General features: G+C 48.2%; 1 protein-coding gene across 1 annotated transcript in view; it reads left to right on the plus strand.

Annotated features, from left to right (window-relative positions):
- LOC133136597 (IgGFc-binding protein-like) overlaps positions 1-15725 on the plus strand; it is a 29656-nt gene extending 13931 nt beyond the window's left edge. The window contains exons 12-24 of the mRNA XM_061254269.1: positions 55-254; positions 677-818; positions 2058-2389; positions 3744-4320; positions 5286-5887; positions 6684-7254; positions 7889-8298; positions 8999-9181; positions 10923-11490; positions 12879-13078; positions 13519-13899; positions 14540-14826; positions 15354-15725. Of these exons, the coding sequence (XP_061110253.1) occupies positions 55-254; positions 677-818; positions 2058-2389; positions 3744-4320; positions 5286-5887; positions 6684-7254; positions 7889-8298; positions 8999-9181; positions 10923-11490; positions 12879-13078; positions 13519-13899; positions 14540-14826; positions 15354-15363 (4463 nt within the window). The 3' untranslated portion in view covers positions 15364-15725. The remainder of the gene's footprint in view (positions 1-54; positions 255-676; positions 819-2057; positions 2390-3743; positions 4321-5285; positions 5888-6683; positions 7255-7888; positions 8299-8998; positions 9182-10922; positions 11491-12878; positions 13079-13518; positions 13900-14539; positions 14827-15353) is intronic.
- The last annotated feature ends 1597 nt before the right edge of the window (positions 15726-17322 follow it).

The following is a 17322-nucleotide window of genomic DNA, read 5'->3' on the forward strand; positions in this document are numbered from 1 at the left end:
TCTCCACGTTCAGCCTGTGGACTCTCTGAGTGTCTCCACGTTCTCCCCCTGCAGCAATGTCCTGCCCGCCTCACAGCCACCACGAGGTGTGTGCAGACACCTGTGCCAACGCCTGCCCCGGCCTGGTGGAGGTCGCGCAGTGCCCCAGCACCTGCACCGAAGGCTGTGAGTGTGACGCTGGCTACCTGTTCAACGGCGAGAGCTGTATCCAGGAGGACCAGTGCGGCTGCTATGACAACGGACGCAGCTACAAGGTGGGTATCAGTCCTGATACATCAGCGTCAGAATCTTCTTTTCATTTGTGATCTCAGGTCTTAAAGGGTTAAGCCTGTGTCTGGCTGGGTTTTTGCTAGGGAGCCTCTCTAGACCACCAGGGACACGGTGAGTGTTTATAGAGCAGTGGACATCACTCCTGGTTCTGGAGAGCCGCAGGGTGTGCTGGCTTTTGTTCTTACTCAGCACTTAATTGATCAATTAAAGCCGTCAATTACACAGTTAATTGTTAATTGGGTCTGAATTGGTTGCTGATATTAAGGCAAGAGCAAAAACAAAAACCAGCACACCCTGTGGCTTTCCAGGACCAGTGGTGAGGACCATTGCTATAGAGCCTGTGGCATTGTGGATCCAGGGTGTGTGAGTCATGTGATCACTGTTGTTCTTGTGCGGGTTGCCTCAGGCAGGGGAGGTGGTGTACGATGACGACTGCAAGCAGAAGTGCACGTGCGACGCCCTTAAAGGTCTGACCTGCCAGGCTCACACCTGCCCCAGCGGAACCAAGTGTCTGGTCAGGAAGGGGGTGAAGGCATGCTTCAATACAGGCAAGATCCCCCGCTCGTACACTCCGTCATACATCCATACGTCCATACGTCCTGACCCTGCATCACATTAACAGTTCAGCACTCACAGTCATGGGCGTGCATTGGAGGTTGCAGGTGCAAGTCCTATGTGGTGGTACTGCTGTGGCACTCTTCAGCAAGGAGCATAACCTGAATAGTGTCTGTCAATATTTACCTGTATGAATGAAATATTTCTACAAAATTCAATCACTTTAAGGACATTAGATACACAAATGTAGAATGTTCTATTGAGGTCTAACCGCAACTTCAATGCAAATGAAAGTTTTGAAACTGAAGTGCTGTGTTTCTAGTGGAGGGAAAACCTGTCTAGGCATGTGCATGAGCTATTTTAATGAAGTTTTTTTTTTTTTAAATGGCTCAAGATCGTAGGATTTATTTGGCCCTGTTGAATGCACTCATACATAAGGGTGAATTTTAAAAGGCTCTTTACAAAATTAATCACAATTATATGCATTCTGAAATACTCACAAATTTAGAGAGGGTTTTCCTGTATTACTGCTGTAGTGAGCTTCACCTATATTATTTACCCTATCATGCATTTTTATTTGTTTTTGTGTTTTGTTTGAGTAAGACTAACATTGAGCATTAAGGTACTTAGTGATGGTATTCTCTGCTTGACTTTTAAACATCTTGTAAAGAGCCCTTTGGCGATTGTATCAGACATCTTGACTGAAGCACAGCATAAGCAAAGCCCTGCACATGTGATATAAATCGTGTAAACATCCATTATTTTAATAGTTCATTTTAATCTTTCATTTTTTTCATTTTCATCAGAGGCCCTGTGTTGAAAAGTAGCCTTGTCTTTGTGTGCTATCTGAGATTTGACACTTGTCTTGATTATGTCGTGATAATGTGTCAGCGTTTCGAAATTAGTACGAAAGTGTTGTCAGACACCGATTACCCCTGCTATTGTCAAGAGGACTGGTTCAGTGCTCAGTAGACTGTACAGTTGTGTGCAAAATAAATCATCAAATGATTTAAAAAGATAATTAAATGATTAAAAATGTGTCAGAAAAGCTGCAGCTCCCCGAGACCTGATCTGTGTATTAAATATTTAACGAGCAGAACGAGAAGAGACTCGCTTTTTTCTCTCAATGTATGTGGCGCCAGCTTCCGAATGTTTCACTGTATTCATTCCTAACAAATGGCCGAAGGCTGAAAACGCGTGATCTGGCGTAAAGGTGGTAATCTCTCTCTCAGATCCCTGCAAGGACGCCAAGTGCCGGGTGAAGGAGACGTGCCGGGTAGAGAAGGGCGAGGCCGTGTGCGTGCCCCAGTACCACGGGACGTGCTGGGCCTGGGGCGACCCCCACTACCACACCTTCGACGGGCTCAACTTTGACTTCCAGGGCACCTGCAAGTACACCGTCTCGCAGACCTGCGGGGCCAACGCGGCCGGCCTGGTGCCCTTCTCCATCCAGGAGCGCAACGACAACCGTGGCAGCACCGCCGTCTCCTTCGTCAGGGAGGTGGACGTCACCGTCTACGGCTACACCTTCACCCTGGTCAAGCACCAGTACGGCCGAGTCATGGTAAGGGCGAGAGACACGACGCCCTCTGACGTGATTATTCCGGGAATAATGGCTGCCTTCAAAACCACATACCTGGAATACTACTCGTACTGTATTGCAATGTAAATCAGCCTGAGATTCAGTATGAGTAGTGTGTTAGTATGCGGTTTTGAACACGCAAGTCTTCCCACCCTATGAATGTGTCGAGAAGGCCTGCTGGGATTTGGATTTATTGCTGAACGTTCTCTCCTGGTTTCAGCCATTTCAACTCTTTGATAGGTATGTTCATGATGTATGGGAGTCTTCTGTGTTTGGTTCACACACGTAGCATCTGAAAATTAAGGTGTATTTTGCTCTAATCAAGAAAAAAGTGTAGATCAAAATAAAAAATGACAATAATAATAATAATTCAGACATATTTAAATGAAAAGTTCATTATTATTGAGAATGTCTATTGATTGTTCATACCTTTGATCAATCAGCACCTGGAAATGGGATAAATGGCAATGTTAAAGCATTACGCTACAGGCCTGCCATAGCAGGTTTTTACTACTTCTAGTAGTTATGTACAGGTCACAGGTGAATGAATCCAGTCAAGAATGCATGTTCATTTAATGCACTTGTTTTTAGAAATGCATAGGCTTGATTTTATTTATATTTTAGTTGTGCAGTTTGTTTTGGAAAATGAACATCCTGTCCAAATATGCATGAACATAAATGTTTGACTGGAACAAATCCAAAAATCCCTTTCAACTGGTTTTAATGTTTTAGAAGGCAGTTTTCTTTGGGATATCTCTGAACACTTGAGCACTTGTATTCCTTTCATTCAGGGTCTAAAGGAATTCACATTTTTTAGAGATATAATTTATTCAGACAGAATATGTCTGACTACTAGAGGAGACGAGTGGCTTCAATATTCTCAGCTTTCGTTATTAATTTATAAGACATTTCCCTCGTTTATAACATAAGGTTTTCTCAACTTTGCTTATTAATCTATAGCACATTCCCCTTGTTTATAACATAAGGTCATAATGTCTTCTTTCCAATACTAACAGTAAGAGTTTAATTTCTAATATTTATAAAATGCCATATATTTTTAAGCCTTGTGAGGTAACTGACAGTTTTCTTTTCTGTTAATACAACACAACTAAACTGACTTTTTCTGTCTGTGCTTGACGTAATGGGTAATGTGTAGTCTGAGATAAATCTTTGTCTGTTGATTTCTGTGTTTGTGGAACAGGTCTCTCTTGTAAAAGAGGTCTTGATCTCAATGAGACCATTCGTTTAAATAAAGGAATAATAATAATCATAAAGAAATATTTGAGTTTGTTTGAGTTGAGTTTGAAGGAACGTGGCAACCCTGTGTGTCTCCCAGCTGGATAACGAGGTGCAGAACCTGCCCCTCCAAATGGACCGGGACCTGGTGACGGTGACCCAGCGCGGGCGCACGGCGGTTCTGCAGACCAACTTCGGGCTGCGCGTCACCTACGACTGGAACTGGAAGCTGGTCATCGAGCTCCCCAGCAGCTACTACGACAGCGTGTGCGGCCTGTGCGGGAACTTCAACGGCGACCGCAAGGACGAGCTGCACAACCCCGCCGGCAAGCCCGTGGCCTCCGTCATCGACTGGGGCAAGAGCTGGAGGGTGCCCGACCCCCAGGACCCCAACTGCTGGGACCAGTGCCAGGCGGGCTGCCCCACCTGCGACCATAACCAGCGCAAGCTCTACGAGACGGAGGCGCTCTGCGGCGCGCTCACCAACAAGGTGGACGGCGCGTTCAAGAGCTGCCACGACAAGCTGGACCCGCGGGCCTTCATGGAGAACTGCGTCTACGACATGTGCCTGCACAAGGGCGATAAGAAGATGCTGTGCCAAGCGCTGGAGTCCTACAGCGAGATGTGTCTGCAGGAGGGGGTCGTCATCAAGGGCTGGAGGACCAAGTTCGGCTGCCGTGAGTGCTGGGGTGTCTGGGGACACTTTATTTGAACGTCTCGCCATAAGGCTGACATAACACTCTCATACAAATGGCATAACAGCTGATGTCAGGTTATGTGTAATGATATAAATCCGTCATAATTTTATCTGTAAATTTCAACATCAACAACGTTAATCAACATCCTTCTTAACATTTACCGATAAAAGTATAAGTTTTATGTCATTTGACATCAACTGACATCAGCTGTAATGCTTTCTTGTGACAGCTGTTGTGTCATGTGTATAACAGTGTTATGTCAGCCTTATGGCGAGGGGTTCAAGTGCAGTGTCATCAATTATTCATATGGGGGGTAATACAGGAAGACTGTCCACATTCAGTTTGAGTATTTGTAGCACAAACTCAACTAAAAGCTTTTGGATTGGAATGAGAGCCAGTTTTTCTTTCATTGCTCCATTCAACGGAGAAGTGAAATGTAGGATGGTTGTTTTCCTTTTTAATGTCAGTCCTTGAAATGGTACACAGAAGGTTTTAGTTACTACTTATTTCGAGCACAATGCCTTTTGGAAGAAAGTGATATATTCAGAAATGTTGGCAGTAATATCCACATTTATCTCTGATAGCTGGCATGTTGACCTTACAAATTCTGTCATAGCCAAGAACTCAAATATCTGCTCTCTGAAGATTTTTCATTGAATTTATTGGTTGTATTTTTTACTGGACTGAGTTAATGTGGGATTTACCCCACCTGGTGTCCTAATCCCAGCAGGGCATGAAATGAAGCTTTTTCACCCACTGTCTAGAGTCGATTCTAAAATGTCATCCATTTTCAACAATTAACAGCCACGCCACCTTTGACAAAGTAACGCAACCTGGCCGGTTACCTGCCAAAATGGCTGCTAGAGTAGGAAATCATCCCAGCCACAATCAAAACGGCGGGTGTAAATCCCATCCGCTGAAGTGTGTGCTCCTTGTTCCCGCAGCCATGAGCTGCCAGCCCCACAGTCACTACGAGGAGTGCGCCAGCCCCTGCCCGCTGACCTGCCCGTTCACGGACGGCGACCGCCCGGCCTGCAAGGCGCTGTGCTCGGAGGGCTGCGCGTGCGACAAGGGCTACGCCCTGAGCGCGGGGAAGTGCGTGCCCGAGAAGGCGTGCGGCTGCTCCTACCAGGGCCGCTACTACGAGCCGGGGCAGAGCTTCTGGGGCGACGGGGGCTGCCACCAGCTGTGCGTGTGCGACGCCACCCTGCGCATGGTGGTGTGTCTCCCCGAGGGCTGCAAGGCCACGGAGCGCTGCGCGCTGGAGGGCGGGGTGCGGGCCTGCCGCCCCCTCAGCTACTCCACCTGCTCGGCCGCCGGGGACCCCCACTACCTCACCTTCGACGGGCGCCGCTTCAACTTCCAGGGCACCTGCGTGTACCAGCTGGCGGCGCTGTGCTCCAAGGACCCCAGCCTGGCCACGTTCGAGGTGACGGTGCAGAACGACCACCGCGGGAGCAAGGCCGTGTCCTACACCAAGGTGGTGACGGTGAAGGTGTACGGCGTCACCGTCACCATCAGCAAGGACTACCGCTTCAAGATCCTGGTGAGAGAGCCTTTCTGTGTCTGCTACCTACTTAACCTCCTCTAATCGATCACAGGTTCCGCCATTTTCTCCTAATTACAAAATCGCTGAGGCTACACTTGTTTTGCGAGACTCATTTGAATGGTCTGTTAAGAGGCACCTCAGGGGGGTTGCTTTGGCTGATAATTATTTAAATGGAATCTCCAGGGGTCTGGCCAAATGGAAGCAGCTGCTGAAATATTAAAATGATTAATTTGCACCTTTTTTTAAGGGCCGAACAGCTTCATCTGCTCTGTGCTCTGTGCAGACTGTTAAAAAGGGAGTGTTGAAACATTTAAACGTTTTCGGCTCTTTGGTGGTCCTTTTTAATCTGCGATGGTCTCTTACCACACAGACTCCAGCCGTTCTGTGGTTTTGTTACGGCGGGAGGTGAGAGGCAGAGTGACTAGTGAAGCGTGTAGTGACTAATGTAACCAGGCCTGGGTCAGCTGCACATTGCAACACTTCATCTCTCCAGCTTCCTGCAGAGCACCCCTGCAGACCCCTGATCATTTTTAACCTTGCCATTAACCAAAACACGCCTTGCTTGAAAGAAGAATTTTGTTTTTAATGTTTGTGAAAATCTTTTTTTTTCAACTGTCGGTAATAGTCAGATACATTTTTTCCTGATTTACAGTCGTAGTTTGTTCTATGACCTTGGTATGCGCTTTGTTGAACATCTCTTTGGATAAAACCATCTGCTAAATGTAATGTAATGTAGTGTAGTGAGGACAGATTGTCTCCCTCTCTCTCTCTCTCTCTCTGTCTCTGTGACCAGGTGGATGGGCAGTTCACCTCCATGCCCTTCCAGTTTGACGGCGAGAGGCTCCAGGTGTTCCGCAGCGGCTGGACCGCCGTGCTGGAGACCGCGTTCGGCATGCGCGTCACCTTCGACTGGAACAGCGTGGTGACGGTCACCCTCCCCAACACCTACCAGGGCGCCGTCTGTGGCCTGTGCGGCAACTACAACCGTAACCCTGGCGACGACGGCACACTGCGCGATGGGAAGGCAGCAGGGAGCGAGGCCCAGCTGGGGGAGAGCTGGAGGGTGGGCACGGTCCCTGGCTGTGTCTCCGGCTGCACGGGGCCCCTCTGCCAGGCCTGCTCCGGCTCCCAGCTCCAGCCCTACCGTGCCCAGCGCTACTGCGGCATCATCGCCGACAAGGCCGGGCCCTTCCGTGACTGTCACGCCCGCCTGGACCCCGCCCCGTTCCTGGAGGACTGCGCCTACGATGCCTGCCACTTCAAGGGCCACCATAGCGCCGTCTGCCAGGCGATCGCCGCGTACGTGGAGCGGTGTCAGAGCATGGGCGTGGCCGTGCGCTCCTGGAGGAGCGACTCCTTCTGCCGTGAGTCTGCTGCCGTTCCCCGTCTGGCCAGCAGTGGGCTCCCACACTGCACTGAGGCGCTTTCTTTAAGCCTTTCAGTCCAATATCAAGTATGTGCCGTAGCACAATATGTGCCGACCAGATCCTAAAGGGTTTTGGCTTTGGTTGCAAAAATGTAGAAAGTTAAGTAACATTTAGTAGGGTTCAAAGCAATATTGTAGCAGTCAGTTTGATTGGATGGAAAGGTACAAGGTCGAGTGTGCCATTTGCATTTTACAGTGGTTATGCTTGAATGCCATATGGTGCTCTTGAGACTGAGAGTTATGAAAGTGTTCTGAATAAATCCTGACCTCTTATATTCAAGTAATAATCAGTAGATATAATATTCATGAATATTCATTTTCCGATAATATATTTAGCATTCTCGTTTTGAGAATCTTTGAGAATTTTCGTTGCTCTCCTGATTTTAAGCCATGTAAGTTCAGAGATATTTGCACTTATTCTCTGCTGAATGACCTTTAACCTTTGTGTCCCCCTGCTGAAACCAATTAGCTTTTTTTAAGGGTTAAAAACAACACACATTAATGTGAAAGTTTTAACATCTGGGGCAGCGTTGTACACAGAAGAATGACCTGTGACCTTTGACCTCGTGCAGCGGCCTCCTGCCCCAAGAACAGCCATTACCACCTCTGCTCCCCGGGCTGCGCCACCACCTGCGCCGGCACATCCACGCGCTGCTCCCTGCCCTGCCGGGAGGGCTGCCGCTGCGACGAGGGCCATATCCTGAGCGGGGACGCCTGCGTGCCGCTGGCAGAGTGCGGCTGCACCTACGGGGGGCGCTACTACAAGAAGTGCGAGGTCTTCTACCCTCGCGGGCAGTGCCAGGAGCGGTGCAAGTGCGGCGAGAACGGCGCCATCCAGTGCGACAAGTTCAAGTGTGCCGCGGGCGAGGCCTGCAAGGTTGTGGGCGGGGTGGGCGGGTGCCACTCCGAGGGGGAGGGGAAGTGCGTGGCCTCTGGAGACCCCCACTACATCTCCTTCGACGGGCGCCGCTTCGACTTCCAGGTACGAGAGTTGGGGTCGGGTTTGCGATGCTCCAGCCTTGGCCAGTCACTGCTGGAATAGACTTCATTAGAGTCCGAAAGCACCGTGTGGCTGCTGGTAACTCCATCTGGGATTCTGAGCTGGTCTTGGTCATAGCCGGGCTCTGTTTCACAAAGCAGGACTACTGAGGCTGGATCACTGTGCTGAGTAAAACCCAGAGCAGGGACTAAAGTAAACACAGGTGTTACAGTTGCAGTTATTGAGCGAACTCCACTTAAACTAGGTTGACCAGCTAGTTTTAGCCAGCTAGTTTAAAGTGGAGTTTTCAGCAGGAATCGTAGGCTCCTGCACCAGAATCTCAGGCCTCTTATGCAGGTCCTCAGTTCTGTACTGGTCTAAAGAGCCGTTGAAAAGAGAAAGATGACTAAGCCTCATCTCTGCAGGCCTGGAGTGGAACTGCCTGGACACATCAGAGCTGCATATACATCTGCTTTCAGTCTCTCTTAAATGCATGCTGCAGATTACATTATTGACTACAGGATTATTGATTATTTACTGCTTTTGCGATGCACAGTAGTGCAGAAACCAAATCGTGATCGGATCACCTGCTTTGTTTCTTGGGGAGTGTCACTGAATTGAGGGCAGCTGAAATATTTCGGGACATTGCTACGGGACGCAGGCTGTTATTTTAACCCGGTCGTTGGTCTTCCCCCGCTCCCAGGGCACCTGCGTCTACACCCTGGCCGAGGTGTGTGACACAGACGGGAAAAGGCTGGTCCCCTTCGTGGTGAAGGAGAGCAACGAGAAGTACGGCAACGGCAGGGTGGCCGTCACCAAGGAGGTGTCGGTGGTGGTCTACAGCTACGTCATCACCATCAAGCAGGGCATGAGCTGGAGAGTCATCGTGAGTTACTCGTGTCTTGAAAGGGGATCGACAACCCCACTCAAAACCGTGTGTTCTGTCCTACCTGTAAAATAGCTGACATGACCTGTCAAAATAAACCCCTCAGAAAAATCGGTAACACTTTACTGCAACCCCTCGGCAAAAGGCTGACGTAACACTGTCATACACGTGACATAGCGGCTGTCACGAGGTGGCATAACAGATGATGTCAGTTGATGTACAATGATATAGACCTGTCAGACTGTTTTGAATAGATGTTAACATCTATGCATCTATATCGACTATCCTCTTCTCTTATTGTACAAGTTGTCTTATGAATTGGAGAATACTGTAATGGTGACTAATCAGTTCTTCTCCAATATTGCTCTGGTTTGATTGTCACAATCACAATAGCTAAGACATGACTAGTTTTTGGAGTCTTGTTTTGTCAGCTCCAGGCCAAATAATATGTGCATACAATACAAATTGACATAATTCAAGACTGCACTAAATCTCCACTATTCATTCCCTTCAGTTGAAGAACGTGTATGTTCTTGTGGGGTAAAGTTTTACATGTGACACACAGTAGAAGTGAGAGAAATCGTTTTAAAGTGAGGAGCAACATCAGGAATAACTGAAGTTCCCCTTTAGCCATATACTGAAAAATAATAGATAATATATTAATATATTCACTTCTTATTTCAGGAAGTGCTGTTCATTTTTAAATGTGAGAGTGGTACAAGCCTATTTTCAGAAGAAAACGTGATTAAAGTAAAATCCAAATTGCCGAAAACACGAGCCCTCAGGACAGGCTTTTAAGAGGGCCGTAATGAGTTTTATTTTCAAATAAAGCTGGAATCATTTCTGAAACCCTTTAATCACATTCACACCCTTGTCTGCAGTACGCCTGATACAGGGTGCAGACACCAGACCAGAGACTAGAATAATAACTACTGCGTTTTTATAGTTCCCATGGTTTCCACCTAATTGGCCGAGTGAGTGATACTATGCGTGAATGGAGCCTAACAATGGCTAATGATATAAGTGATGTGTGCATTCAGCCCAACTTTGGCTTTTAGGTGATATGTGAATTTAGCCTAACATGCCTTATGGGGCGACATTGGTACGATTCCTACCCTGGGCATGTGGAAGTGTCCCTGAGCAAGACACCTAACCCCCAAATGCTCCTGACAAGCTGGTTGGGGCCTTGCAAGCCAGCCAATCGCCGTTGGTGTGTGATTGTGAGTGTGTGTATGAATGGGTGAATGTGAAGTATCAATTGTGCAGCGCTTTGGATAAAGGCGCAATATAAATGCCAACCATTTACCATTTATATGTGAATTTGACCCAACATTGGCTTACGATGTAAGCAATATGTAAATTTACCCCAACATTGGAACAACAGGTGCTGTCTGACCTACAGTTCTTCACTAAAACAGCATTAAATAACTTGACACATGCTTGGGAGAGCAAGTAGAGGAAATGGCCACTCCCGTAGATCAAAAAAGATGAAAAATGAATGCAGAGGATGAGCACAGCTGAAGTGCACCGAGTTTTTGAGCCACTGACAAAATATAGTGACCAGGAAAATGTCTGCCATGGCTTCTTTGGATTCAGGCCTGAACAGCTCAGGTTGTTCTCTCTATAAAAGTGAGACTGGAGAGTCTATTGTAGAGTGAAGAGCCTTGTTGACATGATGGCGGTGGCCTTGGTCAGGTTCCTCCGTGAGTGCGCACACGTTTCTGGTTCTGTGTCGGTCCAGGTGGACGACGAGGAGACAAACCTGCCTCTGTATCTGGACGAGGGCCGGATCACGGTGACCCAAGAGGGCCGGAACATCCTGGTGCGCGCCGACTTCGGACTGCGGGTTCTGTACGACACCGTGTACTACGTGGAGGTGGTGGTGCCCTCCACCTACAAGGGCAGGATGTGCGGCCTGTGCGGCAACTACAACGGCAACAGCAGGGACGACTTCCGTCTGCCGGACGGCCGCCGGGTGGCCAGCGTGGACGCTTTCGGCAAGGCCTGGACCGCAGACCTGCCGGGGCTGGAGTGCGCGGGCTGCGGGGGGCAGTGTCCCGTCTGCAAGCGGGCCGAGGTGGCCAAGCACAGCAAGCCCGACTCCTGTGGCATCATCAGCTCCAGAACCGGGCCCTTCCGGGCCTGCCACACCAAGGTGGACCCCAAGCCCTACCTGCAGCACTGTGTGTTCGACGTCTGCGCCCTGGACGGTGACCGAGGGACCCTGTGCAAGAGCGTCCAGGCCTACGCCATCGCCTGCCAGCACGCCGGGGCAGAGATCCACGCCTGGAGGACCACCTCCTTCTGCCGTGAGTCTCTCGCGGTCCCATCCCCCGAACCCGCGCGTGCTCTGAGCCGCTGACCAGGGGGCTCTGCAGGGTTCACTAACACTTCACAATGCGGTTACATGAATCGGCATGAACTAACAAATTAACAGACTATCTACTGAGAAAATCATCTGTACAGCATTGTTTATGCATTTGTACATCATTCATGTTAACAACAACATTGGTCAACAACATTCATAATGGAATGAAAAAAAATCATTTAATCTATTTGTTGATGGTTAACCAATCATGAGTTTGTCCTATGGTTTGCTAATATACAAGTATTCATGCAAGTAAGTTCATGAGTTAGTAGTAAACAAATACATTTAGTAAGGTTAATTTCATGCATAAGTTATGTATTTGTACAACAATTCATTCATATTAACAACTATATTACCAATTGCCAATTTCTGCACCCTTGTTCTAAAAGGTGACAGAGCTAGCCATGCTGGCCATTGTGTAGTTTTTGCTCATTTCCTTTTTTTGGGGGGTGCGGGAGGAGGGGGGTCATTCTGTCCAAAGGATTTCACAATCCACACATGCAGAGTAATGGTTAAATAATACGATTTGGTCAGTCAAGTGAATGGGATTTAGGTTTTTTGAGCACATAATCAGCGTCGGTGAGTTCTGAAACAGAAATCCTGTGATCTTTAATCCCTGTTGAATCAGGGCTATGAATCACAGGAACAGAACTGAATCAGTTTTTCCTCCGGATTAAATAATTAGGAGCCCAAGGACTCATGAAACCCCAAACGTGATGTGGCCCTGTGGCTCGCCCCTGTCCTGTTGGCAGAGGGGGATCGGACAGCCCTTTCAGTCTGACTCAAAGTCCTGAGGAGCTGTGCTAGGGGTGTGGTACATTCCCCTGAAATCCCTCTCTCCTCCCTGCACAGGCACTGAGGATAATGTGTCTGTGTGGCTGTAATATGGACAGATTAGTGTGGATGAAGAACACTTCACTCTTCAGTAGGCCTAATTACCCATGGCCTTCTGTCTGAAAACTGTAATGTGTGACTTGGTCTTATTGTTTTGTCCAGTGCCACTGACTCTCACTCTTTCTCTCTCTCACCCTCTCTGTCTCTTACACTCTCGCTATCTGTCTTTCTCTCTCATGCTCTCTCTACCCTTTCTCTTGGCCTCTGTCTGTCTCACTCTGTCTGTCTCTTCCCTCTCTCCCGCCTCTCCCTCCCTCCTCTGCCCTTCTCTCCCCACTCTCCCTCCCTCTCTCCCCGCTCCCTCCCTCTCCCTTCCTCCCGCTCTCTCTCCCTCTCTCTCCCTTTCTCATCCCCTCCATCTCCCCTCCCACCCTCTCCATCCTCTCTCCCCCTCCCTCTCTCTCCCCCTGTCTCTCCCTCCCTCCCTCTCTCTAGCTGCCTCGTGCCCGGCGCACAGTCACTACGAGGTGTGTGCGGACACGTGTGGCACTACCTGTGCCAGCCTGGCTGGCCCTGGCTCCTGCTCCAGCACCTGCTTTGAGGGCTGCCAGTGTGACCTGGGCTTCGTCTCCGACGGCGACAAGTGTGTGTCCATGGATACCTGCGGGTGCATCCACGAGGGCAGATATATGAAGGTGGATCTCTCCCTCGCCTCTTCTGTTCCCACCAACTTTTATTGATTGCTTCACTCATCGCTTTTGTGGTCCATCACTCCACAAAGTAACACATTTTACTCAAGTTATAGAAGATAGACAACACTATTCTGTGCTGAGCTAAAGACAGATTACTTAGTAGCTGTTCAGACAGCCAGATTTAATCCTGTTAGCCTGGCCATTTGATGTTGTATTTTAACCCTTTTAATAGTTTTTTCCAGAATTCTAAGTCAGTGTTCTAGAACTCAATTGCTTTCAATTGCCAGTTGTAATTGTTACATCATCATTAGAATGTTCAGATCAGAACATTCTAATAAGTTGTAGAGCTGTAGAATGCAACTTAATCTTATAAAGTGTTAAATATAATGGTTATTTATATTATGAATGAAAATGTACTAATATGTTTTTGTTTTGTCTGTCAGTCTGGCCAGTCGGTCGTGAGTAAGGGCTGTGAGTCGGTGTGCACGTGTTACCCCACGGGGGCAGTGCTCTGTAAGAAGCAGCAGTGTGGCATCGGGGAGACGTGCCGCGTGCGGGACGGGGTCCGGGGCTGCCACCCCAAAGAGGGCGACTGCTCCATCAAGCCCGGCAGCCATTTTGGCTCCTTCGACGGCCTGGCGGGGGGCACAGACTGGCATGGGGCCTTCGAGATGGCCTCGCTCTGCGCCCTGCAGTCAGAGCAGTGGTTCCGCGTGGTGGTGGACGTACGGCTGTGTGAGAAGGGGGGGCGGGCCACCGCGGCTGCCGTCTACGTCTTCTTCAAGGACACGGTCGTCTCTGTCAACAACCGGCGGGAGGCCTGGGTGAGTGGGTGTGGGGGCATGGGGGTGGAGAGGGGAACTGCAGCTTTAGGTCATATGTGGAGCAGGGGGAGGGTGATGGCCCTTTTTGTTTTTTGTTTTTTTTGCTTAGACCTTTTAAAAAAATCAACAAGCAGGTGCAAAACCAGCAGTGGTGAATTACCTGTGAACCCCCCCTTTCATTTTTTACAAGGCATTTAGCAGACACTCTTATCCAGAGTGACGTACAATGAAGTGCAGATCAAACACAGGAACAAGTGTGAAGAGGACCCGAGAGGACAGTACGGTTCTGAGTCCTAGTGTGACCATACAGATACAATCGGAACCCTTAAAGAATACATCAACTTACAAACTAGCATACCATGGTTGGCAGCTAGAATACTAATATACAGCCCAGAAGACAGTGTGCTGTATATTATCTCTGTGAACGCTGGAGTGTTCTAGAACTCCGCGCTTTCAGTGACCAGCACCAGCTTGTTACATCAGCGTTAGAATGTTACGTTTGGAACACTCATATTTGTGATCTCACACATTAAAGGGGCAAGGCTGAATTAAGCCTGGGGTATTGAATGCCGGAGCTCTGATGTCTGCAGTTACGTGACCGCCCTGAGCAGAACCTCACGCATGGTCTCTCCCTGCGCAGGCTAACGGCAGGAAGCTGTCTCTGCCCGGCTCCCCGGCGAAGGACCTGTCCGTGCGCGTGACCGACAGCGCGGTTCTGGTGGAGAGGTGGTCTTCGCTGCGCGTGACGTACTACTTCACCCAGGAGGTGCGGGTCACCGTGGCCGTCCACCTGGCCGGGAAGGTGTGTGGTGCCTGCGGCAACTTCAACGGCAACGCCAAGGACGACCTGACCTCCGCCGCTGGCACCTCCAGCGTCAGCGTGTCCGAGGTGATCGGGTCCTGGCACGCCGGCGATTTCTCCCGCTGGTGAGTGCTCCGCAGGGGCCAGGGGGGTTCCCAAAAATCTTCCCCGGGGGGCTAAGGGGTTGGCCACTCCTGCTGCAGGGCCTGGTTATCTCCACACTATTGTTATTGCTGTGGTGGAGAATCAGAGTCATAACTTCTCATCTCTGCTCAGCGATTCTTTCACTGCAAAGTGCTGTAATACATTGCTGTGCTGTTTGTACACTGTTACTGCCTTTGTGTTTGGGAGACAGTACATGCATCTGTCACACTGTGGCCCTTTCCTGTCTGTGACCCTGCCTGGAGTGCCATTTAAGTCAAGCTTCTGCACTGCTGTGATCTGTTCTTGTTTGGGTCAAAGAACCCAGCCATCACTGGAGAGTGTGAGAGAATGTGCGCAAGTTTGTGGGTGATTGTGTGCTCATGTGTGTGCTTGTGTGTGTGTGTGTGTGTGCTGTGCGTGCTTACAGTAATGCACAAATAAAGACTGTGTCAAATATCCGTTCAGAGCTCTTCATCATGGTCTTTATTCCTGTTCCCCTTTCCTCCAGCGGCCTGTAAGACCAGCATGCACCTGAACTGGAACCTCCCACATCTGACATCACAGACGAAGCCTCCTCATCATAATGTCGCTTTCATCAGAACTGGCTTCCTGTAAAAGTGTAAACCTGTCGCTTGTTCCCTCCATTTTGTTTCCCCACCTGAGGGCCTAGTTTCTCAACTCTTCTCATCCATCACTATGTACGGAGTGGATGGACTTGTGTTGTACATTATTTTTAACTTGGTTTTTTAATTGTATTTGGGTGGGGGGACATGAATCTTTCATTTTTCTGCCTTGAATTTATAGAGGGAATAATTTAATAATTACCTTGGATTTCTTGGATGTTTACTGAAAGTAACAAATAAAGAAGCCATTGAACCAGCTCCTTTTTTATTCATTTTTTAAATTTATAAATCACCGAAAATCTGAACCTGTGGGTTTAAATAGGATATCGGCATGGTCACTATCCAGACACAAGCCGTACATTTGTATTTTTATATTTGTTTATAATTTTACCTCGAAAAAATTATCTTGAATCAGAAATGAGCATAATGTTAATGATGATGTCTTATGAATGCACAATGATTTGAAAAAAAGGAGACTAACCTTTTTTATTAACTGTATATGTGGCTTAGACCATGATCTTGGGTAATATAGCCATAGATCCACCTTATTGTGGATGCCTATAAATCTATTTAATCCCATTCAAGGTTTGGTCGCCACAACCTGAACATGAACTGAAATGTGGATGATACTTCCATCTAGTGGACATTCTGACAATTATATCAGTGTTCTCAAGACTACTTCCAGACAAATCAGTCCTGTGTTTTTGCCGTCAAGTCTGTAAAAATATGGCCACTTCACAAGTCGTATCGGTCATTCGGTTATAGATTTGAGCCGTTATTTATTAAATGTCTATAAACTGCCTTTGACGTTATCCCAGGCAGGACACAACATAAGTCTGAGGAAGGCCTGTAGCATAGTGGTTAAGGTAAATGACTGGGACACGCAAGGTCAGTGGTTCTAATCCTGGTGTGGCCACAATATAATCCGCACAGCCGTTGGGCCGTTGGGCCGTTGAGCAATGCCCTTAACCCTGCATTTCTTCAGGGGAGGATTATCTCCTGCTTAGTCTAATCAACTGTATGTCGCTCTGGATAAGTGTGTCTGCCAATAATGTAATGTCATGCAGTTGGGCTTGCAGTCTGCTAGTTTTTGTTATTCCTTCCAATTTGCAGCTGGTTTAGACCTCGGAAGCAAGGTATGTAGGCTCTTTAGTGAATCAAACTTTAGCACTTTCAGCGCAGGAACAGATGAAAAAGAAAAACAGTACACACAGGAAGTGAGGCTCCAGGAAGTGGGTTTGAGATCCCAGGCCTAGGCAAAGCATCTGTGATGAATTGCAGTCTATTCAAGGGTAGTCATATTTAATCTGTGAACAGAGTGTCCATGCACCTATTTCATCAGTAACAACTTCTTGGGAAGTTCTTGAAGTTCTATAAAGTTGTGACATCATCACTTGCCTCGCACTACAGGCAGGGGAACTGCAAGCCATAGAGTTTATCATTTAATCTTACAGAAAATGTTGACCTACTTACATATTTTCACTTCAAGACCTGACAGTGTAAATATCATCATGTAGGCTTGGTTCTGCCGACTGGAAGATCTGAGCACCACGAGAGACTGTTTGAGCTGACACAGGAATTTAGCAGATTTTTTGTGGATTTTTTTCCACCCTCCTGGGTGTTTGTCAGCCATGTTACTTTGAAACACCTCTGGAATGTTCCCCAGGGCAGTGCCTCTATTCTGACATGACAGGACACATGCACACACACCACTGGACTCCCTCACACACCAGTTATTCAGAACTTTTCACCACTTTTCTGCGCCACTGCAGGTACACGGTCGACCAGCAGGGGATGCTGATATGCGATGAAACAGTAAATCAGTCACCTGGTGGATTATGATTCAACAGTAAA

The sequence above is a fragment of the Conger conger genome, chromosome 1 (assembly GCF_963514075.1).
Source record: "Conger conger chromosome 1, fConCon1.1, whole genome shotgun sequence".
In the NCBI taxonomy this organism is placed as follows: domain Eukaryota; kingdom Metazoa; phylum Chordata; class Actinopteri; order Anguilliformes; family Congridae; genus Conger; species Conger conger.